We start from the raw sequence: 26,257 nt of genomic DNA on the forward strand, positions 1-26,257 counted from the left end.
TCCAGATTAGAGCCAAAAAACGAGATCAAACAGAGATTAAAGCTGTAGTTGAGTTTTCAGGAATAAAGAAGTGACACAACTGTGGTAGCAATATAGTATTTATCAAAGAATAATACGCCTGGGAGCACAGCTCAGTTCTGTAACTGAAACCACACTCAACTCAGCTTTTACAAACAGTGTCTTTTATAGGCTTAGTTCATATATGCTTTCTTAGCATATTTCCAGTTAACACAGTAGCTCAAAAAAATCTTATCTACCTTCATTCTTGGCACAAGCAATAATTCTCACTAAACGCATCTGACTACTTGTCAATAAAAATGCAGCTGTAGCGTATATAATATACGTATGCATCCTTTAACGAGCACAGTGTCTTTTGATCTCACCCTTGGAATTCTATCTGTGTTTCCTCCCTACACTACTCTCATACTCTGAAGTTTTATGGCCTATCCTCCCTCCTCTATCAACCTTGACACTCACAAGAATCCCATGTCTTCCTTTCAGGTCTGCTATGATGTACCCCTCCTCCTAACACTCGTATCAGGAAGTGGCTCAGGCTCTTGTGTGGGTGGCCTTCTAAATTATCTGTGGTATGCGAGGACCGGCTGCAACTGCTTTGCCCTGCACCTAGCCTGTTCCTTCATTTTTCTTTCTGCCCCTCTATTCCATTTTAACATGGTACCCAGGATTAGGCCTGTATTTGTCTCGCTCCTGCACGTTTCCCTCTTGAGCCATATGTTGACCAGAGTGGGCCTTCTTTCTTTCTTTTGAGGCCTATTATGGCCTTAGAACCCGCCGTAGCGGGCTCTACCGGCCATTAAAGGCCCGCTCTGAGCCAAAGCTGAGGGCCTTTAACAAGGGAGAGGGCCTTTTTAGCCGGTAGAGCCCGCTACGGCGGGTTCTAAGGCTATTAGAACATTCTGCCATTAGAGGGCAGAATGTTCTCCTAAATAAAACAAAGGCTTCACGGAACCGGAGGGGATTAAAATCCCCTCAGGCTCCGTGAGGCTTTGTTCACAGCTGCTGCTGTGAACAAAGAAGATTGGAATGTTGGCGCTGCGGGCTTTTACCGGCCAGTAAAAGCCCTGAGCACTCCATTGTTTTCAATGGAGCTGCCAACATTCCAATGGTCTAATACAAAGCTCCGTACCTCTCGAGCCCCTGGTAAGCCTTGGTCTGCATCAAGGAAAAAGATGAGCAAATCAAAACTGTCCTCAACCTGTGGCAATTGAAGTAAGGGTACCAGCAGTGGTTTGAAATGGATATGAAAATGAAAATGAGCTTTGTAAATCAGAGTCAGTCGTAAGCAGTTCAAGTGGAAAAATGTATTTTGAAGTAAGGCAGCCAAAAGGTGCAGGAAGAAAGAAATGAAAACTGAAGACAGAACAAAGACTCATGACAGCTGAAAAAGGAACGGAGCACATGATAACAATGATAGTGAATAGCCCAAAGTCAAATGGCAAAAAAGTGCTAGAGCTGGTTAAAAGGCTAAAACAATCATTCTTGAATAACTTCCTAATGAAATAACGGACTGAAATTTCAACTGAATTTTTGAGGTTGTGAACTTTCATAGTGAGGGTCTGTTTGTTTTATACCTTAGGCATCCAGTCAGATACTAAGCTTTCCTTCTTGAAAGGCATTAAACACAGGAACTAACTGTGCAGTTTTATTGATTTTGCGGTTAGATTGTTTTGATTTTATATCTTTTCTTTTAGACTTATTCATAAAAGAAACATGGCAAATAGTAAGAAAATGCTGCAAACCTTTACACTTAATTTTAGTAACCATATTAATATGTATAGTTCGCTTATTAGTGGGATTTAGGACTTAAGATGGGCATGCCTCAGCTCAAGAGAGAGTTAACTAGGCCTTGATGAATAGTAGAAATGTTGAAAATAACAAAATGATGCATAGCAATAAGTTTGTAGGTGATGTTAGGAAGAACATACATTTTAATTTGTTAGAAGAGTACTCAAATATTATGAGTATATGTGATTGTTATATATGTACCTTCTTACCTGCATCAGCTGCTGAGGGTGTGACATATCAGCACCTCCCTCTTACCTACCTTTGTTGCATAGTATATTTATAAATGTGTTCCATCGATAGGGCTCCCTGGAATTAACTCTTTCAGATTATAGTGTTTCTCTTTCACTGGAAAGATTGTCTATTGTCAGAACTCGAATTGCTTCTATAGAAATAAAAAGCTTTGGGACTATATAAAAATATGTAAAGCTCATTGAACAAATTAACAACACTAATAATAAGGTTGCATGCAGACTAAATAAGGTTGAAAGGGAGATTGTGAAGGAGTTTAGGGAAAGAAGGGATAAAATTAGCAGAAACTGGGAGGAAACAAGAAAGATGGAGTTAGAGACAGAAAAGGAAGAAAGATTAAAAAATACAAAGGTACATCCAAGACTTAGTTGTGGTCAAGCATGAAAGGGGATAATTTGTATGGTACGTAAGAAGACCCAGAGTGACGAATCATTAAAAGTGGTAGGATGGAGCAAGTGTGAACAAAGGTATTTAGTTACTAATGAGGGTTTGACTGGGAGCGAACCTATTCTTAAAGGAATTTATTATGTGTGTGATAAGACTGCTTATTTAAAACTCCCACATAATTGGGTGAACAGCTGCTATTTACCTTTAGTATTTCTCGTGTTTATCATGTAGATGAGATTAGCCACAAGGGTGAGAAGGATTTCAAGAGGGAGGAACATAGTTTGGTCAAGTGTTGGGGGATATATTTGGTGCTATGAATTCTTCTATTGGTGTGGCTTAAAAAAAGATGAAGATTAGAAAGTAAGCTACATTAATAGTTTGGTTGGCTACTATTACGGCTGGTACTCTAACAAGTATTAACAAAGAATTAATGGCTGTATGTGCTAAACTTGTGCAAACAGTCTTTCTTTACATACATTCATTGTGAAAGAAGGTGGTGCCTGTTGCATGTTGTGAGTGCAGCAATGTTGCACGCATGTGCCTGATAACAGTAAGTAAATTGATAATTATATAGTGAATATTAGTAACATCATGTGTAAAGCAAAGGCTTTGGGAAAGAAAGTGCATAGGAGGTAGGTAAATCATGGGCTGGTGTGATTGGAGAATCATTCTCAAAGGTTGGTGAACAGTTAAAAATGTAACCACAAGGAAAATAATAATGGCAATTGAAGTAGTTTTCATTTGTGTAATTGAGGTTTCTCTTTTAATGTTTGGGATGTATTCTCTTTAAGAAACGATAAAATTGTGGATGTAAAAGGAAGTTGTCTGCAATGAGCGAAAGAATCAGAAGGAGAAAAGTGCATGAGATGGAAGATATCAAAGTTGCTGTGTATAATAGAATGAAGGAGTTGGAGAAATCCAGATGCAAAGGGTTGAAATTATTGAAAACTGTATTGTAAAACGATCTTGTTAATGAATTATGGATTGTGATGAATTAAAATCAATAGGGAGGTATTGAAAGAGGATTTATAATAAAAAGCACAATAGCATTACGATTTTATAATTAACATGTAGTTGAAACAAAGACATCATGCTGAGGAAACTGCACTTACTCTAACATTAGTCAATGTGGGCCCAGATTTCAAAATGTTCAGTGCTGCTTGCAGCTACCTTTCAATGCATAGTTATCTTTTCACTTTTGTCTACCCTGCACACAAATGAGTCATGTCTATGCAACTTTGTAAACAGTGTTTTTAGATGTACTGTCACTTTCCCATGTATACAATAATATTTCTTTTCCACCACGCTGTTCCAAGAGTGAATTTTCTCAAGGCCTCATTGATTGGGACCACTGTGTGATTCTTCCGTATGAGAACTTGTCCTGGCATATTAGGTAATGACAATTGTATTAACAATTTAGGTGTATGAAGGGCACCAAGGATGGGAACTCCTATGTGAATCTGTGGGAGAATGTGAGGTCAGAAACTATATTGTTCTCCTTTTAACATGATTGTGGCAAACCGTGTGACTTTTGCATAACTGTGATAAATGTATGGATTTCATTATATAGCACATCATAAAAGAAGCCCTTTATAGGGGGTGGTGGGTTCATTCTTTCCCTTGTTTTCAGGAGGCAGCACCACACTAGTCTGACCTTTGCTTTCTGCTTAATAATTCAGTACAACTGAACTATATTTGGTTCTCTTTAATTATTTCTTGCATTTTAATCTGAGATTCATGCTATTTCTGATATAATTGACTAATTAAAGGACTTCTAACCATCCAATTCGTTTTTCTAATGATTTTAACCCTTAATAAATCTTCCTGGTTTTGCAGTCAACAAATGGGTTAATCTGTGTACCTAACAGGTAGCTTTACTCTGCACTGGAAAAGAGTGCACTGTTTCAGTTATATTCAGTAATTGTACGAAATGCACACTGTCTCGCTGTCTGAACGGAGACTTATATTTCCGTCCTCAAAGCAATTATCTCTGAAGGCTAATGTGTTTCAACCGATATACCTTCGATCCAGAGTTTAATTTTTGGATCTCTTTCGAGCTCCCTCAACACCCAGCTACCTTTCTTCGTCAATGTAAGTGTGGGGAAGGGATTTGAGGGCTTTCAGAAAAGAGTGTCTTTCATTCTTATATCCTCATTTTCTCCGCAAACGTTTTACTACCGTCTGCGGTGCAAACGGGAAAAGATCAGCTACGGTATTTATTTATTCACGCTGAAGGAAGGTGTTCTCTCCCCTGGAAGCACATATTTTCTCCCTCTACTGCACATGCTCGACAGGTCTCTCGCCGAGACAGTAGTACTGCTCCGCCCAAGCATGCGCAGTGGGTCTTGGTGTACAGTAGCAATCTGACGTACTGTGTAGTTAAGATTGAGAAACTCGCTAACTATTGTTATTTAGGAAGCGGTGTGTGGATGTGGTAGGCTTCATATTTTTCCAAACTAGACTCCTGATACAAGAGAAGACGCCTGTCACTCATTTCCCTTTCGCACTTTCTATCCGTGTTTTTTCGCACACATTGACGTCTCACCTGGGCAGAGTCGATCAAGGCAGGAATGTCTCAGCAGGATACATATAGGGTGAGTAACTTTTTCAGTGGCAAATTGCAGGTGTAAATTAATTAATTGTATCTTAAACGAACTTTAAAAAACAATTAACGTGATGTAATTGGAAATAGTTTTCTCCAAAATGTGCTTCAGTGGTTCCTCTGACTTTTATTAAAATATCTACCAGAGACGTGGTGAGGTCGGTAACGTAGGATGCACCTGATTTGCGGCCCACGTTACAAAGTATTTGTGTTTTTTTATATTTTTATGTAGTCAGATTTTTTTTTTATAGCATTAAAAATGTTGTTTTGTCAACGCCTTCGAGAAAGGCTTTTGGGCACCTTACGGTGAACCCCCACCCTTAAAAAACTGTAAGAATATATTAGCAGAGTTGAAAGGGTCTACGCAGCTTTTATTTACTCGGTTTCCACTTTGGAAATCACATATTCTTTGATAAATGCATGTTACTGGGATTTTCAGGTGTGATGCTTCACCTTCATAACTCCCAGAACTGGCACTCATTTTTACCTAGGGTAGAAATTAAGTCCCTCAGAGGGACAACTCACCAAACCAAAATGGAGGACATTGCCAAACTGCTGGGCATATTTATACTTGCTTTGCAACGTTTTAGCATAATTTATTTTGATGGTTAAATGGTGCGAAGTTAACTCCATATTTATATTTTGACTCTAGACCATCTAGTGTAAAAATACTGGAGTTCGTGCCAAGGTTTGGGATGCGTGAACCCACCTTGAGTCAATTAAATGCATGGTAGGCGTTCTCATCCAAAAAATCACGGTAAGCCCTCAGCGCCATATTTATCCCCTCGTACACAAATGACGCACTGCTGGGAGGTGGACCCAAATAATGATGCTATGCTTGCTTAACGTCTTTTTAATGTGTGGGTCAGACCAGGCATTAAGGTACCTGTGGACCCAATTCCATGGCCAAACACCATGGAATGGGTCCGCAGGTGCCCACCCCAAGCCCCAGCAACACCCCCACCTGCACCAGAGGGACCCCATCCTGGGTAAGTATAGGTGAGTATTAGATTTATTTTTGTTCTGTGCAATTGGGGGCCCCTTATATGGGCCCCCTGCATGGCACTGGGTCTAATGGCCATGCCCAGGGGACACTGGTCCCCTTGGCATGGCCACTGGGGTAGCACATCAGAGACTGCCATGTAAAGAGCACTTAAGTGGAACAAAGTGATGAGGGGTAGAGGATAGGTATTTTCTATTTGCAATTCCTATTCTGATTCACTATTCATTTCCTAAATGTGACTTTGGTATTTAGAAGATGCAATTACCATTGACTTGAAGTCGATGCTAACCAGGTGCAATTTAAAACAAGCATTTGCAATGGAATTGGTCCAGCATTTGCTTGAGTTAGAGCTGTTGGCATTGTAAATTCATAACTGGACTTTTCTTGCCAAGTAAGTTGGCCTAGTCTGCCTCATAATTTTGTCTTTTCCTCCCACATAATTCCAGTGGCCCTGTACGTAACGAAAGCACTGCAATTTACCTTCTTCCTCTATCTGCAGCAAAAAATGAAAATGTTGCCATTTAGCATCCTAATTTCAATCTACCATGCTAATTCCAATAGAATACCACTTTCACCACCCCACAATCAGAGTTGCTGATTGGCTAACTGGTCAGTGGCTGCACTTGTCACATAATCCATCATTTTCTGAATCATTTGCAAACTTAAAAAAAGTTTTATAAAAAAAAGTTTATAAAAAATTGTTTATATCTCGAATTGATTACAAATTACTAAAAATGCAGCCACACTTGTTGCAGCAGCACAGTAGCATACACTTTGCTGTGCAGATGCAGATCAGTTTTTAACTACTGATTGCTGTGTTCAAATGTTACACTAATTCTAATGAGGTACAGTTATTTGTGCATAAAAATGATGAAGAAAGGTATAATACTGCTACAAGATGTGCAGTACTACAGCAATAATTTGCCTTTTCTTGACACAAAATATATAGTCAACCCTGCCACACAATTTGGTCCTCTCTTGGTTCATAATTCCAGTAGTTCTGATTATAGGTAGAGCATGGAATTTATCTTCAAGGGGACAGTGGGAACACCCTGTATGAGGTTTAATTAAAGGAGGCCCTTTGATGTGGGTTATTAGGAGGCCCAAAGAGGGTCAGTGAGGGGTAAGTGGACTAAGTGGAAGAATTGAAATGTTCTAATACTAGAGGCAGCGGCAATGTGGGTGCATTGAAACATGTGGCACTAGAGTTGTTCTTGAAATAAGTGCAGTTTGTGAGTACTCTTCCAATGAAAACTACTGAGGTGTAGTTTGGCAATGTATTTACATTGAACATTTAGGCCCTCATTATGAACACGGCAGTAAACACCACACCGCCGGCGGCAGTGGTAATAACCGCCAACAGAGGAGCGGTCCCGATGGCCAAATAATGAACCAACTGAAACACAGGCATCCTGAAAACCACTGCCAGCAGAGGAGTGCCGACAACAACGTCAAAGCCCGACCACAGGCCGACGGAAAGGCCCAACCTGCTCATCAAATAATGAACCACTAGACCGATGTCAGTTCCGGGGCGGGAACCACCGCCACGCAAAGCCAGGCGGAAACAAACCAAATATAAGGAAACACTCACCGGAGGCTACACAACACGCCAAAGCAGAAAGGGATAGAGAGCTGCAGATCATGCCAGCCCTTCTCCTTGCCATATACCTCCACGACTGAGACCGCCGACGAAGACGACGACGGTAAGTACCGCAACCTACGAAACAAGGGAAGAAAGGGCACAGTTACATACCCACCCTGCAACGCACCCACAACCCTTCACAGCAGCACAAGCCATACACCCCACAGCAAGAGGGACTTACACGATACAAGGCAAATCCAACCTGTCCAAAGTACATACATGTGCCCCACACCCACAAACAATGAAACAAGAGACCAGGGATCCAGAGTGTGCCGCCAAAACACAGGCCACACATTAACCTTTAATTCAGCTCTCTGAGCAAACAAATTGTAAATAAGGCTAATGGCCAGTCCATAGTGTTTGAAGTCCCATGGGCCGCAATGGCCCCAACCTGAATCACACAAGTGCTACGGTACTCCACTTCATAGGGGCAACAATGGGGCATCCAGGCACCTCAGGGAACAGGGGCAGGGGGTGGTGGGGGTGGGGATTTACGACGGGGGTGGGGCTTGGATTTGCGTTCGGAAGGTGGAGGGGGTTTGGGTTTGGCTTTGGAAGGTGGGGGAGTGTGCTTGGACCGGGTGGAGCCAGGTGGAATAGGCTCAGCAAGGGGCTTCTTCCTCTCTGGGGAAGGGGCACGGGAATGTGAAGGGCGGACAGGGGCAGACTGTGAGGTGGAAGGAGTGGAAAGGGCAAGGAGGTGTGCACGTTTAGGGACAAGACGGGGTGGGCCAGTGGGTTGGAATAGGTCAGCACAGGAGAGGAAAAGTTTATTTGGTGCAATTGGGTTGGGCCTGGAGGAAGGCGTGGGAGTGGAGGTAGATGGTGTGGTCGTAAGTGGTGTAGGTGTGCGTGTTGTGGGTGCAGGTGATTGGACAGTATGCTGAGGTGTGGTGGATGTGTGATGGGTGGGTGTTTTGGTGTGTTTGTGTGTTTTTTGGAGGGGGTGGACACAGTGGGGCAAAACAGGCTGCCAGTGTGAATGTATGTTGTTTGGGTGTCTGCAGGTCTGGTGAGTGTGCTGCATGTGTCAACTAAAGTAGTTGTGGTGAGTGCAGGTGTGGTGTCTGGGGTGCATGTATGGATGTGTGCTATTGTGGTGACTGCAGGAATAGTGTCAGCAACAGTGAATGAAGGTGCAGTGCCTGGGGGTGTGTATGTTGAGGGGACAGACAGGGAGGTGGAAGAGGTGGGCACACTGGGGAAGTGGATGTTGCTGTGTGAATGCTTGTGGTGGGAGGTGTGGTGCTTCTTGTGTGTTGAGGTGTGTGCCTGCGTGTCAGAATGTGTGCTTTGGACGGGTGAAGGGAGTGGGGTGCTGGAAGGGGTAGAGGGGGTTGGAGAGGGGACGGAATGACCAGGGACACTGGCTGCCGTCAAAGAGGAGGCCAGAGCCTGAAAAGATCTCTGTAGGCCAGATACGGCACCGTGAATGCCATCCAGATAGGCATTGGTCTGCTGCATCTCTGATGCTAGCCCCTGGATGGCATTAACAATGGTTGTCTGCCCTACAGAGATGGTTCTCAGGAGGTCAATAGCCTCCTCCGTGAGGGCAGCAGGGCTGACTGGGGCAGGGGAAGAGGTGCCTGGGGTGAAGGAGAATCCCACCCTTCTGGCTGACCGGGCACAGGCAACTCGGTGGGGAGCAAATGGAGGGCGGTGATGGTATGGGGGGTGGCAGAAGATGACAATAGATGTGGGCCCACTAGGGTCCGCCACCGCCAGGGAGCCCCCATCGGAGGAGGTATCGGGGTCACTACCTCCAGTGGTAGTTGCCTTCCCGTGGTACTCCCCTCGCTCTCCAACCCACTGGTCCCCTTGGCGTCAGACGACTCTGCCTCTGAGGATCCGTTGGCCCCTGCATCCCCACTCGCCGGTGCCTCAGCTCCTTCGCCAGATGATGCTGATGTACACAGACAACACAAGAGAACAGGGATGGAGAGGCAAAAAAGCAGAGACATTTGTAAATAGCTGAATGGAGTGAACATAGTGGTCCATACATACACCCACCCAGAAGACCCTCCAACAGGCAGCACCTACCGCTATACCCATGGCTATGCCCCTGACTAGTGCCCAGAACCCTGCTCTATAGCCATTCCCCAAACAACTCGACCCGACGTGTAGAAGAACTGACCAAAACACCCCTACTCCCCACGGGGGCCATAATGTAGATGGACATCAGTCAGAGTCCCTGCAACTAAGCAGCATAAACCCAAATGCATACACCGACATCCATCAAGGGTCAAATATATGGTATGTTTACTCACCCCCTTGTGACTGCTGTGCAGCCTTCAAGCCCCCATCCAGGTCTAAGTATGCCACCACCAGGATGCGTAGCGTAAGGGGGGGGTCAGTGCCCGACAGGCACCCCTTCCCTGTTTGGAGGACTTTCCCAGTTGGGCCTTGCAGATTTTTCGCGCCCTGCGCGGCAGGTCCTCCCACCTCTTCCTGCAGTGGGTGCTTCGCCGGTTGTATACCCCAGGGTCCGCACCTCCTTGGCAGTGGCATGCCAAAGTGCTCTCTTCTGGTGGGCGCTTACCTAAAAGGGACACACATAAATTTAACACAGAGGTCAGGCACTTGCTAAACATATACAGTTGGCTATACGTTCACTATGGGACAGACAGTACAAACGGACTAACAGCATGTCAGGAATCCTGGCCCATCCAGGGTCAGAGGTGCACACATCTATGCTGCCAACACCAACCATTACACACATTCATGGCCCACAATCCTCCTACTCACCTGTACCTCTGGCCGTCCGTAGAGCTTGGTGTACAGGGGCAGGACCCCGTCCATGAGCCTCTCCAATTCCTCTTTGGTGAATGCTGGGGCCCTTCACCCTCCAAAACGTGCCACTTCCATGACCAGAGGCAGGACACAGCAGTACACTCAGTGGAGTACCTGCTTGCACAAGATCAGGGAGTCAAGTGAAGTTGGGGTGATGAGTTTGTGTACTCACCGCGGCGGTGTGCATCGTCACTGCCGGCGGCGATCATGATACGCTAGGATTCCACATTGACATCCATGTTAACCAGTGAATTTGTGCACGGCGGTACACACAGCCTTACGCTGTTACGTCAACCGCTAGCGGTATGAGGTCACTTCCACAACAACTGTTCTGGATTACATGGGGCAGACATTTTGGCAACAACTACACATTTCTAAAACTCCCATCTGCACAATGCAGGCCCTACTGTTTCCCAAACACACATAGGCATGTGACAATTAACATTACCTCACCTGACAAGCCATGATCTATCATTGTGGTCAAGTTGATGTTATGTCATACACATTATGAATTTGTGTCGCAACAATCAAGCCAGCAGTGCTCAATGACTGACAATGTGTGCCCATGTATGTGTGTTCCTCACATGTGTTTCCAACTCCTCCTAGGTACAGACCTTTTTGGCGAGGGAGGGCCCCATCGGTGTACAGACCACTTGTGGATTTGCGGACCATGGTGGAGCTTAACATCACTATCAATTACAGACTCACCGGTGCAACTATTCTTGAACTTTGTGCATTACTGGATCCTGCACTGACTCCGGCAAATCGTAATCAGCATGCCATCCCTTCTGAAGTGCAGGTGCTTTCTGCACTCCATTTCCTGGCCACGGGCTCATTTCAAGTGACAGTGGGCATGGATGCAGGTTTTTCACAGCCAATGTTTAGCATTATACTGACAAGATTCCTGAATGCATTTGTACAACACCTGCAGTAGTGTGCCACAGAAGATTGAACAACTACAAGAGGACAGAGGGTGGATCATAGGTAGGTGTTTCTGTCACTTATTGCCACCCTGTAGAAAGCCTGGCTGTCTGCCTCTGAGGCGTGTCATTTTAAGTTGTGTTGTTAACCTTTTTCTAGGTGATTCTGGCTATCTCAACTTGCGTTGGCGCCTGACACCAGTGAGGAATCCTGGAACAGATGCAGAGAGGAATTACAATGAGGCCCATGGATGTACTAGGAGGGTGATAGAGCGTACAATAGGTCTCCTGAAGGCTAGATTTCGTTGTCTACATATCTCTGGCGGTTCCCTGGCCTATCGGCCTGAAAAGGTGTGTAGAATAGTGGTGGCCTGCTGCATGCTGCACAACGTGGCTGTGAGAAATTCTATCCTCCTCTTGAAGGAGGAGGGTGCTGTATATCCAGACCACCTTCCTCAGAGAGGGGACAAGAGTGATGGTGATGATGAGGAAGGGGAAAATGTAAATTCCAGGACCCAACTGATACAACTCTACTTCCAGTAACTATGTGGGACAATTGGATGAGATTGGTGTCTGTGCATCATACTGTCAGTGTGCCTTGTCATCTAGGGGGGGGGGTTGGAATATACTAATTGCTACTGCGTCCAGTTCTGCATAGGACAGAATACAATTTAGTGTATTTTTTCTAAACATATTTAGGCACAACAACATGTAAGGCGAGTGGTGCATTTCTTGCTACACATGTACAAATAAAGGAGTTATCAACCATTTGCATCCATACTTCACTTTGTTCACAAATAATGACAGGGTACATTGTAACAGGTGTGATATGTGTTATATTTGGTGCTGGGATAAAATCATGCAAATTACAGTGATGGCAGTGGGTCAATGGTGGTTATCCAAAATGACAACATGGTGGCAGCATTGTTGTCAGTATTGGTAGGTCCATCAATGTTTACTTGAGTTTTTAATTATTGGTAGCACTGTTTGGTGGTTGATTGAGTGGGATAGTTGGTGGACAGTTTTTTGCAGAGTCACTTCTTAGAGGGGGCCTTGATCTTGGCAGGTGTTCCTGTCCCATATCTTGGCCTCAGGGTCCGTTTGGGCCCCTGTTGTTGGGCTGTAGGGGATGAGATGGATGTCCCCTGTGTTTCCTCAGAGGGTAGTACATGTGAAGTTGCTGCTGATGCTCTTATTGTCCAGTCTGTCTCCTGTACTGTAGTGGCGGCTTCCTTTTCTGTGTGGGCCTCAGGCTGTGTTTGGATAAGCTGCTGCAGCACACCTGCTATGCTGGCCATTGTGGCATTGTGCAGTTTCCACTGCTCCATGGCCTCTTGGTGGTGTGCTTGCTGCATCCTCTGACTCTGTTCCAGTGTGGATACTATCTGGGCCAATCTGTCCTGGGTATGGTGGTAGGCTAATAAAGATAATACACTGTTCCAGCTAGAAAAAGAGAGGATACTCAAGAGGGGTCCTAATTTTTAGGAGCAAAAAACCTCACACACCCAAAAGGATGTCATGCTTCATCATCGGAGTTGCTCCTCGTCAGACCGGCGCTGCAATGTCTGACGGGCACCACCCCTAATGGGGGGGCTCTTTACTGGAGATCTTATCAGTGATGATGCCACGACCCTACATGTGAGTGTAAAGGAAGGAGATCAAAAGATAGGAGTTTAAAATTGACTCTCTAAACCTAAAGTTAATAATCTATTTATTAGTCCAAACGAGGGTCAGAGGCCAAGATTAAAAATAGTCACAAGAGTGAAACAGAGGTAAGGGTCAATCACTCTATAACGCAAAAGAAAAAGAAAAGAGGGTGGGGAACTTCCAGGCCATCCCTCATCAGGGTCAACATGTTTCGCGTCTCTTGTGGCCCATATGGATCCAATGACGCTTCTTCAGGACCAGTTGACTATATGTATCTCCTATTCATAAAAAATGTGGATAGCTACAACCTGAAATTGTCAGTACAAACGTATCCAATCACTTACACTAGTACGGGAAGGATCTATTATTCCTAACTGTTGCCCTGTAATCAAAATAAACATAGGTAAAACAAGGGAAATAATATCAATAGGTATCCACATAGTGACGTAATCTTCAATATGGGAGTAGGGAAAGGTGGTGTCAGACCGGTAGTGGGGCACAGTGAAAGTGTCAACACGTGATCAAGCAGGTGCATGCACATAAAGGAGGGCAAGCTTACCGTCCCCATTAGGGAGCGCGCTACATGGGACAACATGGACCAGTAGTCAGGCGCAAAACTACTCTAAAGTAGGAGTGCAAAAAAGATAAAAGGTAGTACAACAATTAGTTAATGAGACAGATAACACGTCTTGATCAAACGCACAAGACTGTTCACATACATCTATTAAAATATGTAAATCCTGGTAATGTCACAATAATCGTCTGATTTGTGTAGACATCTTAATCATAAAACGAGCAGTAACTAAAATATGGTGGAATCAAACCTTCTCAATGTAGCAAAAAGTAAAATCGGTTAGTGAGCGGGAAATCTGTAATGGCCCTCCCGAAGACAGCGTTTTAATAATTTAAGGTAAGTCAAAAACGAAGAACAAGCAGCAAAGAGTAATAGGCATAACCCTCAGGCCCAATGAAAAAAGTTAAGTCACAAGATCCTCGTGGTAGGGATCCGTCTAACCCATCAGGGCGCCAGCTCAGGCCTCAGTAGGAGACGCGAGTCGTTGGCAACAAATAACGAGTCGGTGCAAGGTCACACTTACTTGTTATTGGTGCTCCTGAATGCGGGTAACCTACCCGGGTCCGCATCTCCCGAAGGAATGGAGAGACGTGGAGGAACCCGGTCAAAAGCAGTCTAGCCCAGAAGTGAATCGCCGGTGACTCGGGAAAGTGCTTGAGTCACGTGGTTCTCCAGGGATTCTAATAGACAGTGAAAAGGGACTCTACGATCAGAGTCATGGGGATAAACACAAAAGTAGGACTCCTAAAATAGCAGGGAGCCCGAGGCCATAATAGTAAATCGAACATCTCGGGGAAAAGTCAAGATAAAATACATCTTCCCACTAGGTGCAAGTAAGTTAGTAAAACACAGCAAAAATTGCAAGAACACCAAAAATAATGGGGCACAAGTGGATGGTACAGGTCAGTCATAGATGTTATGTCAGTGAGACCATCAAATGGCATTTATCATAAAAAGCAAATGGGCCAGACTGGTCCAAGGGATGTCGTCATTGAGTCCAATGATGTGAGTGCGCAGTTTGAACACCCACCGTTGTTCTAATTCGAAAAGAGAGCTGGTGTTATTGTGTGTGCTAGTCTGTAGAACAACCCACCACATGTCGTCTGGGCTATGTTTAACCTCCAGGAAGTGAATGCTCAGTTTGGTGGAAGCACGGCCGCACCTAATATTACTGCGATGCTCATTGATGCGGAGTTTTACCGCTCGTGTGGTCATCCCCACGTATTGTAACCCACAAGGGCAAGTGATCAAATATATACAATTTCGAGTATTACAATTAGTATGTTTAAGGAGATTCCAAGTACCTATTGGTTCAAGGACAAGGGACTTAAGTCGTTTCGTGAGGATGTATACATTACAATTGCCACACGGGAAGTGCCCGGCGACTGGAGGAATGTCCCACAAGGACATCTGTCTAGGTGGTCGAGAGGCAGAGAGAGGTCTAGTGTGAACTAATAGATCTTTAATGTTAGTAGTTCGTTTGAAAGCAAAGAGGGGTTTTGGAATCTGCAACCCTCCACTGCATAGAATGGACCATCTCTTATTAACCACTTTCTTAATAGAGTTAGATAAGGGAGTGAAGGTGGACACACAAGTGAGTTTAGTGTCTGCAGCGCGTGGAGTATTAGAAAGTAAAGTATCTCTATTGCAAAATTTTGCCCGCTTATATGCTGCCCTCACCACCGGGTTGGGGTAATGGCGATTGTCAAGTTTTCCAGACAAGTCATTGGCCTGAGAAATAAACGTATACATGCTTCTGCAATTACGTCGTAACCGAAGAAACTGACCGTACGGTAAATTATCTCTTAATGTTTTTGGATGGTGGCTTTCATACAACAAGAGACTATTACGGTCAGTAGCTTTTTTGGTAAGTGCTTGTGTGTAACTGGCCGTCCTCTATCTTGATCCGAAGGTCCAGAAAAGGTATCTCTGTACTGGATACCGAGGACGTGAAGTTCAAAAAAGGGTCCAAGGTATTGACCCAGGCTGTAAAATGATTGACCTCAGTTAGAGTCCCTTGCCAAACTATCAGGATGTCATCGATATATCTGCGCCATAATTTGATGTTATCATGAAATGGATTACCGTGTGGCAATATGTATCGTGACTCGAAGTCAAACATGTAAAGACAGGCGAGACTCGGGGCAAAGGTACTGCCCATAGGAGTCCTGCGAATCTGGTGGAAAAGGAGGTTCTCAAACTGAAAGAAACTTTCTTTCATAGCTAGGGAAGCGCAGTGCATAATAAAATGCGTCGGAGTCGTGAGCGGTCGATAGGTCGACAAAAGAGCAGTTTCAACTACCCGGAGTGTGGCCTCTTGTGGGATGTTAGTATACAACGCCTCGACATCCAAGGTAATCAAGGCATGAACATGAACAGTGGAATTGATAGTCTCTATCAGGTTAAGGACGTCCTTAGTGTCTTTCAAGTAGGTAGCAGATGACTGAACAATTGGTTGTAAAAAATGGTCACAAAAAGTAGACAACGGTTCAAGGACAGAGCCTATCCCAGAGACTATCGGACGGCCTGGTGGCGGTACTCTGCCTTTATGAATCTTAGGGAGGCAGTAAAAATACGGGATAAGTGGATTAACAGTATCCAGGAACTCTGCTTCTTTGTGTGAGATCCATGAGTTACCAAGGGCCTCCTCTACCATACCACATATTTAGGTTTGAAGTCTCTCAGTGGGGTCACTGGTGATCTGAGTATAGTAGGAAGAATCCCCAAGGAGACGCAGGCACTCCTGTCTGTAGTCCGTGGAATTCATCACGACTATAGCTCCACCTTTGTCTGCAGGTTTGATAACTATACTTGTGTCGGATGCCAGGGTCTTAAGGGCACTTTTTTCAATATTAGAGGTGTTGTGAAAACTCTGTTTAGGTTGTAGAGAAGCGATATCACTAAGTACCGCTTTCTCAAATGCAAGTGCTTCACAGGGCATAGCTGAGGCAGGAGGCATAAATTTGGATGGTCTCTTAAGACCAGAATCCAACGGCTGCTCCATGCTGGGTCTATCATTAAAAAAACATTGCAGTCTGACCTTCCTAAAAAACTGGGAAATTTCACAATGAAGACGGAAGGAATCTTCATTAGGTGTGGGTACGAAGCCCAACCCTTTATTCAAGACCAGTGTCTCAACTGAGGAGAGTGATCGGGATGAAAGGTTAACCACTAGGTCCGGTTTGGTGGGTTCTTCCCTTGACTGCGGGTCACCATTTGTGGTTCGTCCTGGGCCCAGTGTACCCTTCTGCCTCTTCCTCTACTTCTGCCTCTTCCCCTGCCCCGGCTGCGGCCTAAAAAAGGCAAGTATGGTAACATGGGGCGTGGTTGGTAGAAGGGGAAGGGCTGCTGCCATGCAAGAGGTTGTCCCGGAGGGTATTGGGGGTAATGATAGAATGTGCTCCATCATCATCCATACTCCATCCATCGGATGAAGAGCTGTTGCTATATTTACGGGGTTTCTTCATTGAAGAAGAGGATTCATCTGAGGAAAGAGAATGTGTCTCAGCAGAGAAGTCATCTGTGATGTAAGGATAGACTTTTTCTCTGCTGAATTTTGAGATGTCCTTTTGTAATTTCGTAATCTTCTGTTGAGTTTGGAATTCCCTTGTCTCATTGAGTTCAGAGTTAATTTTAGACAATCGACTCTTAAAAGCAGCAAGTGAGACTGTGGCTTTGAGTGTACCTTCCATAAGGTTGATCTGTACCAAGATAGATTCTGCTAGTCGTTTGGATGTATTGATAATAAGTACCAACCAATCCCTAGTGCATTTCCAGGCGATCTGGGCCCAGTCTTTTCTGAAGGCCAGATCCTGAAGAAAGATCCTAGGTATGTTTGATACAAGGAGGCCATTAGGAGCTATATTCGCTCTCAGATATTCGGTCATTATGGTCCCATGTAAGACGGTTTTAATAAGATCACGTTTAAGTGTGGACAACTTATCCCACTCCTCTTTAGACGGGCCAGAGGGTCCAGCACCATTGTTTCCCAAGATTGATGGAGTCTGTAAAATTGCAGACACGATATCGTCATCAAAACTAAGCCCTTGGAAATGATCCATCGTGAAGGGTTAGGAGAAAAGAGAATCCCACAGCTGTACAGCTGCGCCAATGAATCAATAAACAGAGGGATGGGGAGGATTTATGGTCCAGTGTATAGCCTCCCAATAGATATGCTAATAAAGATAATACACTGTTCCAGCTAGAAAAAGAGAGGATACTCAAGAGGGGTCCTAATTTTTAGGAGCAAAAAACCTCACACACCCAAAAGGGTGTCATGCTTCATCATCGGAGTTGCTCCTCGTCAGACCGGCACTGCAATGTCTGACAGGGACCACCCCGAATGGGGGGGGCTCTTTACCAGAGATCTTATCAGTGATGATGCCACGACCCTACATGTGAGTGTAAAGGAAGGAGATCAAAAGCTAGGAGTTTAAAATTGACTCTCTAAACCTAAAGTGAATAATCTATTTATTAGTCCAAACGAGGGTCAGAGGCCACGATTAAAAATAGTCACAAGAGTGAAACAGAGGTAATGGTCAATCACTCTATAACGAAAAAGAAAAAGAGGGTGGGGAACTTCCAGGCCATCCCTCATCAGGGTCAAAACGTTTCGCGTCTCTTGTGGCCCATATGGGTGCAGTGACGCTTCTTCAGGACCAGTTGACTATATGTATCTCCTATTCACAAAAAACGTGGATAGCTACAACCTGAAATTGTCAGTACAAACGTATCCAATCACTTACACTAGTACGGGAAGGATCTATTATTCTTAACTGTCGCCCTGTAATCAAAATAAACACAGGTAAAACAAGGGAAATAATATCAATAGGTATTCTCATAGTGACGTAATCTTCAATATGGGAGTAGGGAAAGGTGGTGTCAGACCGGTAGTGGGGCACAGTGAAAGTGTCAACACGTGATCAAGCAGGTGCATGCACATAAAGGAGGGCAAGCTTACCGTCCCCATTAGGGAGCGCGCTACATGGGACAACATGGACCAGTAGTCAGGCGCAAAACTACTCTAAAGTAGGAGTGCAAAAAAGATAAAAGGTAGTACAACAATTAGTTAATGAGACAGATAATACGTCTTGATCAAACGCACAAGACTGTTCACATACATCTATTAAAATATGAAAATCCTGGTAATGTCACAATAATCGTCTGATTTGATTTGGTGGTAGGCTCCCAGGACCTCAGAGATCACGTCCTGGGCTGCAGCATCCATCCTGTGGCCTCCCCCCTGGGCCAGTCATGCCCTCCCACTGGGCCTAGCCCCCTGTGCCTGTGTCCCCTACACATGTCTGGCAGTACCACTTGTACTGGGGCCATCGTCTTCCTGCCTGTTGGTAGGGGGTGACTGAGGCCTCTGTACCTGTATTCCACCAGTCTGTGTCCTGGATACACAGGTGTGGGGACTGTTGCCCTGGGCTGATGTTATTGGCTGGGTGGTAGGGGTGTCAGTGGTATCCTGGGTGGGGCTGCTGGATGGTGACAGTCCAGGACTGTGTGAGGGGCCAGCCTGCTCATCAGTGTCCAGGGTGCCATCCCCAGTGTCCTGTGAGGTGCCTCTGTCTCCCTGGGGGCACTGCCACTCCTTGTCCTGTCCGTCAGGGTGGCATGGGTGGTGGTGCCTGTTGGGGGAAATGGACATGTCTGTTACACTTGCATGGTCGGATGGAGGGTAGGCGCCTGGGCGGGCTTGTGCAGCTTACACACTTTGGGGCCATGCAGGATGCTATAGTGGGGTTAGCATTGCTTTTAGCTTAGGATGCGGAGGTGCATTGTGGGTGTTATAGGCCATTGTGTTTCCTTGCAGGGGTGGGTGGCTGTGCACAGGGGGAGGGATGTGGGCCTGTTAGTGGGTTTGTGGGCATGCAGGGTGACTGGGTGTTGTGAATTTGGGCTGGGTGGGGTAGTGGTCCTGGTGGGTGTTGGAGGGGTGGGGTGGTGCATGCATTACAGGTGTGATGGAAATGGGGTAAATGTAGACGACTTACCCGAGTCCATTCCTCCAGTGAGTTCAGTGAGGCCCTCAGGGTGGAGGATGGCCAGTACCTTTTCCTCCCAGTCAGTGTAGTCGGTGGTGTTGGTGGAGGTCCTCCCCCAGTCTTCTGGACTGCAATGTGGTTCCTGGATGCCATGGCCCTGACCTTCCCCCGCAGGTTGTTCCATCTCTTGTGGATGTCATCCCTGGTGCGTGGATGGTGTTCCACTGCATTGACCCTGTTGACAATCGTCTGCCATAGCTCCATCTTCCTGGCGATGGGTGTGTGCTGCACCTGAGCCCCGAATAGTTGTGGCTCGACCTTCAGGATCTCGTCCACCATGGTCCTTAGCTCCATTTCTGTGAAGCGTGGGTGTTTGGGGGGTGCCATGGTGAGTGTCGTGAATGGTGTCTGGTGTGATCTCGGTGATGGTGTTCTTCTGTGGTTGGGTGTAAGTATCGTGGATTGTGGCGTTTGGTGTCTGCTTCTGGTGATCTCTGTCTTCATTGGCCTACTTTCGTTGCAAAGGATTGCGGGGTATGTCTGTGAGTATTTTATGGTGTTGTGGATGTGTGTCAGGTGTGTGGGTATCTAACTTATCCAGTGTGTGCACTTCTTACTGTTGGGTCCACTTGCCACCCGTGGCGGTCTGCACTGCCAATGGTCGTTCGGCTTCCACTGACCGCCAAGGTGATTTGTGCATCATTATTTGGAGGGCGGGATGTGGGTGTGCTCGGCGGTGGCGAGGTGGGAGGTCCAGCACTTCCGCCGACAAGGTCCTGGCGGAGACTGGTGATTTTTGGTTCATTATATGGCGGGTTTCTGTTTACCGCCAATGGCGGTCTTCTGTTCACCGTCGCCACGGCCGTCAGCGATGTTTACAGCCGTGATCATAATGACCGCCTTAGACTTGAATCACCAAAGCTGACAAGGATGTACAATGAATGTAGTTAATAGAAGTTTACTAGTCAGCCTAAGGAGTGTCGGTGGTGTCAAGAATACGTGATCTGATCTTGAGACCTCAGTTAAGACTAACATCTCAGAGTTGCATGGCCAGACATTGAAGCATGTGTGGAGGAGGTATTGAGGCAATGTGAAGAGGGCGTATGCTTACAAGAGCCCAAAAACAGTAATAGTGGAGGGCCTGCAAATAAGGTGGTTTAGTAACATGTTATTGGGGGTAGCAAAGGCTCACGCACTTTTTCCTCACATGTTATATTCCCCTTCCGATAGATAAACATCTCTTTTATGGATGAGGCTGCGGCTGTCACTTCTGAAATGCCAACCTTTTCCCCCAAGACTAACTCTAAAATGTCAGTGCAGGTTTATCCAAAGACATTTGTGAATTGATACTCAGAGTGAGCGCCACATATGGATATTTCGCCACGTGGTGTGTGTACCAAGAGACAATAAAGTATCCTAGGCTGCATTCACACTCAGGCTCTTGGAGCAAGTACAGCAGGGTGGGACCGTATCTGTTCATGTGCCGCCTCAGCCGTCCTGCACTTTCATGGAGCACATTCTGAATATGCATGAGACTGGTTTTCATACCAGGGACTAGAATGGATAACTTCTGCATGTTCACCGGATACTCAGAACATCTGCCTGGCTGAAAGATCGAAAAAAATTAAAACACAGCGCTCTGGTTCTGGGCATCGGTCGATGGAGTGGAATGTAATTCAGCAGTGAAGCCTGTGTTGTGTGGGATGTGAGAGCTTAGCAAACAAGCAGCCTGAGATGATTTATGGCCTTAGAAGGGAGATAAGCTATGCCCGCTGAGTGGATGTTGGTGAGGGCTGGCAGGAAGGGGCAGTTGACGAGAGAGACTCCAAATGGGAGGCTGTCTAAGTTTTAAGTGAATGCGGTTGTCCTGTGCTGGCGCCCATTTTATGAAAAGTTTTACACTGTGCAATCAGGTTGTAATGGAGGGAGACAATTAATATTCAGCCTGAAAAATAAATTGTAACAACATCCTGGAAAAAGCAAACACTCGTAGAGAGGTTTAGCTGGGAGCAAGAATGCTCTGCAAATAAAAAGGGAAGTTTTCCTGAACACGAGCAGGAACTAAAGAAAAAAAGTCCCCTAAAGACCAGATAAACAGGACAAAACGCAATTATACAATAGTTGGTCCCCGCTTCCAAAGAGAAAAAGGAGGGACTAACAGGCATGTCTGACCATTAGCAGGGAAGGATTTTTAAAATGTAAATGACACTGAAAAGAGCAAATGAAATCGTTTTAAGCCCATTGAAGTATACTTAAAAAGTATACAAGAGGCTGTAAACTTACGCTAGAACTAAAAAGCACCCCAAAGTGTTTTTTTTAATTGCAATAGAGAACACACATGCTCTTGGGCATATGTGTGCTCTACAAGTGCACCCCTATTTTTGGGGGTGCACCAAGGGGAGCTTTTGCCCATTGCCATCCTTGGTTTTGCATTTCCTAAATAGCGATTTCCTAATAAGGAAACACTATTTAGGAAATGCAAAACCGGACCATTGACTCAAATGCAATGGGATTTCTTATTCACGATTTCCTAATAGCGATTCCTACTTTGTAGGGATCGCTATTAGGAAAGCTGTATCTTTGTACATTGCACTTTGCATTTTCATACATCTGGCCCTTAGTTGTTTGTACTGGAGAAAGAGAGAAGCCAATTAGATTTAATGAACTCCAAAGTGCTAGGTTGATTTTTCTTGGTGATGTAGAGAGTAGGAGGCACTCTGATTTCTCTGGTTTTGGTAGAGAAAGTTCTCTTCCATCAAGGCTTGCAGACAAGGGATGCAGTTTCTCAGGATTAGAGTGTTTTGAAAGTTTGAGGGTGTTTTGTCAAAGGATGGCGGCAGGTCGATGAAAAAAAAACCTTATTGTGTGCCAGTTACATCCTGAATCTGAAGAAACCCTATTGGTAATTTAATTTAACTTATTTTCTATTGTTATCTCATTGGCTTTCCCTAGACATGGGAAATTGGAGACTGACTGGAAGTTAGCTGGGTTCAGTGGGTCCAAACTGGCTTTTTGAGAAAAGGAGAAACTTGACAAGCTTCAACAACGATGGAGAGATTCCTTCATTGAGGGAGCCATTGATTATATCAGATGTGAAAGTCTGGAAGAGGGAGATATTGTCCTTAATGGTCTTGGCTGCGACGAAGTCTAAGAATTATTCGGTTGGGCTGAGTAGTTGAATGATTTTCTTTAGTTCACTGGGAGAGGTGGTGCTGAAGTTCTCCAGTGTTGTGATAAAATTAATAGAAAGGATAGGTGGTTTGGAGTTCAAATCCAAGTTCTCTCAGATTTTTCAGATTTTATAAGTGAAATGCGGTAGAAGTTTATCTCAGAGTTCTTTGGAGGCCTTATTAAATGGGGCTCAAATTCTTGGAAATGAATGAGAATATTGCTCTGGAGGCGTTTAGCCAACAAATCTTGGATCTAAAGGAACATTTCCTCCTGGATTATCGATTTGAATTTTTCTTAGGTGCCTTAACTTTGGAGACCTTTTAAGTGGATTTCTCCTTTTTCAATTTGTTTTCTGTTTGCCTCAATATGTTTCTAGCTGCTGCATTGTATTCGGAGAACCATGGTTGACTTCTTTTATAATTTAGTGGGATAAATAAATCTAACTTAGACAGAGTTAGAAGTGCCCCAAATCTTCAGTATTTCAGAAAGGATCTAAAGGTCAAACTCTTTAGTGAACATCCCTTCACCACATTAAAGGATTCACCACTCATTAACATATTTCTTCCCTGGTAGAGCCCCTAATCATTAAGACTCCCGCTCGTGTTCAGCACTGCGTTGTGGTCTAGCTAGATTTGTGTTATACAAATACATAATACCCTCTGCATGTCCTTGGGTGGAGGTAGATGTATCCACCACCTGGAGAGGGTGGGGCTAAATTTTCACTTACCAGGTTAAAAACAACAAAAAAAGCCTCTCTGTTTCTGTGCAAGGCAGTGGGGTTTAAGACCCATAATTACCCTTCCTGCCCCAAGTTGACCAGGTTAGGGGAAGAAATACAAAGCCCTTATCTCCCTGAAAATGTATTCTCTTCCTATGTTCGCAAAGCGTCAGAAGAGATAAAAAAAAAAAGTATGAAACAGGTGATAAAGTAAGACGCTTTTTGTTAAGCATGCCCTCCTTGCCTACTAATTGTCATCTACTTTTTAAACAAGTATTTCTTTTTTTTAATCAAATAGTTAACAGTATTAGGGAGTACAAGCCATCGAGTCCATGTAGTTGTAGTACTCATGTTTTCAGTGCTTTATGAAAAAGAACCATCACAACATCTTAGTCACAATTAAACATTGAATAAAAACGTCTGTTTCATTTAATAATAGAAAGGGGATAAGGGAAGCAAAAAGGAGACCGGTAGGGATTGCCTCTATATACTAGTGTTTCCAGAATTACTATTATGCCCCTTAATTTCCCAACCTTGGAATACCTGCCTCAGGCAGTGGCAGCAAATAGCCAAAAAGAAACAAGCTCAAGGTAGTGCCCCACATCCTTGTTCTGAATGTAACCGTTCCCAGCACTGTAAAGCAAACAGCCCCAGGTCACATTGACATGTTTCACCTAACAGGAAAAAGGTAGCTTTCACCAGCACTAATATGCTCGTGATCAGAATCTTTTCCATTCTCCCACTTGGCGATATCAAGAAGCACGTATCTCCAGAAACACCACTTTTTAGTACACTGCTCTTATTTCCCTCATTTTCACATTCTAGACTAAGTCATCATTTTTTAGAGATGCAAGTCTTTCTGAGTAAGATCTCTGGTAGTCACACTAAATCTGAAGTTTTGCTTTTTACCCCACCCTACCCCCACCCTGAGTGCTAGCACATTGCAAAGTGTGGTGGGACACAGCACCATGCCTTTGATGCATTGCCTTCAGGTTATTCATAATGTGCTGCTTTTCAAATGTCAACCCACCCAACTTCTCAAGAGCTAATGTGCAAACCACCATCCCTTCTCCATTGCGCTCCAGTCTCAATTCGGGCAACCATTGGAATCACTGCCGGACTCTGTGAGATACCGGACTCTGTGATAGATCTTCTCTCCTTCCTATTTGTGGTGGCCAGTCCATGGCCTAAAAGCTTTGATTGAACTCATGTACATCTCAGGTCTGCCTTAGGCCAAGATCCTACTTTTGTGCCACACCTCAGCTGTCCAAGAGTAGGACACTCGATGTGCTGGTACGCCAAATCCCTATGCCTTCTGGGGTCTCCCTGCAGAAGTGTAGCCCCTAGTCAATCAGTCTGTCTCTGACATGAATGCTGTGTTGATGTTATCTTGATTTTCACGTTTTTGAGTTGTGCAAAGTGGATCTTGCCTCAAACAGACATCTACTGATGTAATAACGGATAATCGGTGTACTTAATAGCCCACCTTTGGAAAGTGTTAGCGCTTCACACCAGGCTGGTGGAGCCAGTGTTAAAGGGTTATAAGAAATACGTCTTTCTTAGAGGTTAGCTCCCTGTATCCTTGGCTACCACTTTTATTGCTGTTCCAGTGTTTCCAATCACTGGGAGAGACTTCAGAAACATTCAGGTGTCATAAGATACTTAAACACACTATCAATCACCAATACACAATCCCTCACACAATACACAAACCCATAGACATAATCAAAGCACATGCAAACATCCCCACATTCTCACCATCAGATGCACACCCACACACACTGCAATGTCCGCACTTGCATTATAATCATCATCATAGCATAGTGAAACACGCACTAAGAAACACCATGAGTCAAATCAGCCACTGAAGCACACCCTCAACCGCCCACGTGCATTTTTAGACACCTCTACAAATCAGTCCAATATAGCATCACTAACTATCAGATGCTCATTCACAGTCCATCAGACATCCACCATCTAAGCCCCCAACAGACACACTTACACACACACACACACACACACACACATCCACAGACACACACCATCAGAGAGTAATACACTCCATCAGACGCCCACACACATCATAAGACCCCAGTTCTTACACATCCGACATCAGAGGCAAATGCAGCCACCATTAAATGCCCCCAAACCCAGCAACAAGTTTGCCCAGATGCCCATTCCATTTGACAACCATACATCCAGCATCCCCAACGCATACAAACACACACCTTATTGCATGCCTACACACAATCAGATATACATACACAGCATCTGGCATCCAGACACCACATCACACCCATTCACGCCATAGGATAACTAAAAACGGTATTGCACATTCATTTAAATAGACTTTTGTACACAATCAAACATGCAGATTCACCATACCACGCTATCCCTAGCCCCAGATGCACACATGCTCTTGAACATATCAGGGAGTTCAAAATAGAGCAGGTGATATTTTCACGCCTTAACTACTAGGGCTTCCGCCCCACCTCTCACCCCCGGCCCTCCCGGTGCTGGGCCTTTGTTCAATGCTTAAGGAAGTTTTCACTTATGCTTTCATATCTTTTTTCCACAAAATATATCCAAGCCACATTTCCATCCTTTTTTCATATCCTGGGAATTCTAAAAGACTCTGCCTTTATGTATTGCCGAACCAAGAAAAGTAGCCAAAATATAGCAACAGTTTTATATTTTTGGGGAAAATAGGAGAAAAGTGCTGAGCAGGAACGTGTTTTTCCCTAAAAAGACTGAAATA

At 44.8% G+C, this 26,257-nt stretch overlaps 1 protein-coding gene across 4 annotated transcripts in view; it reads left to right on the plus strand.

Moving 5' to 3' along the window:
• Positions 1-4,779: 4,779 nt before the first annotated feature.
• LOC138299094 (zinc finger protein 75A-like) overlaps positions 4,780-26,257 on the plus strand; it is a 100,266-nt gene continuing 78,788 nt past the window's right edge. For 2 of the 4 annotated variants that reach the window (XM_069237109.1, XM_069237127.1), the window contains exon 1: positions 4,780-5,036. In XM_069237109.1, the coding sequence (XP_069093210.1) occupies positions 5,013-5,036 (24 nt within the window). In that variant the 5' untranslated portion in view covers positions 4,780-5,012. The remainder of the gene's footprint in view (positions 5,037-26,257) is intronic. The other 2 variants (XM_069237100.1, XM_069237118.1) reach the window with 1 other exon arrangement.

Source organism: Pleurodeles waltl, chromosome 1_2 (assembly GCF_031143425.1).
Source record: "Pleurodeles waltl isolate 20211129_DDA chromosome 1_2, aPleWal1.hap1.20221129, whole genome shotgun sequence".
NCBI classification, from domain to species: Eukaryota; Metazoa; Chordata; class Amphibia; order Caudata; family Salamandridae; genus Pleurodeles; species Pleurodeles waltl.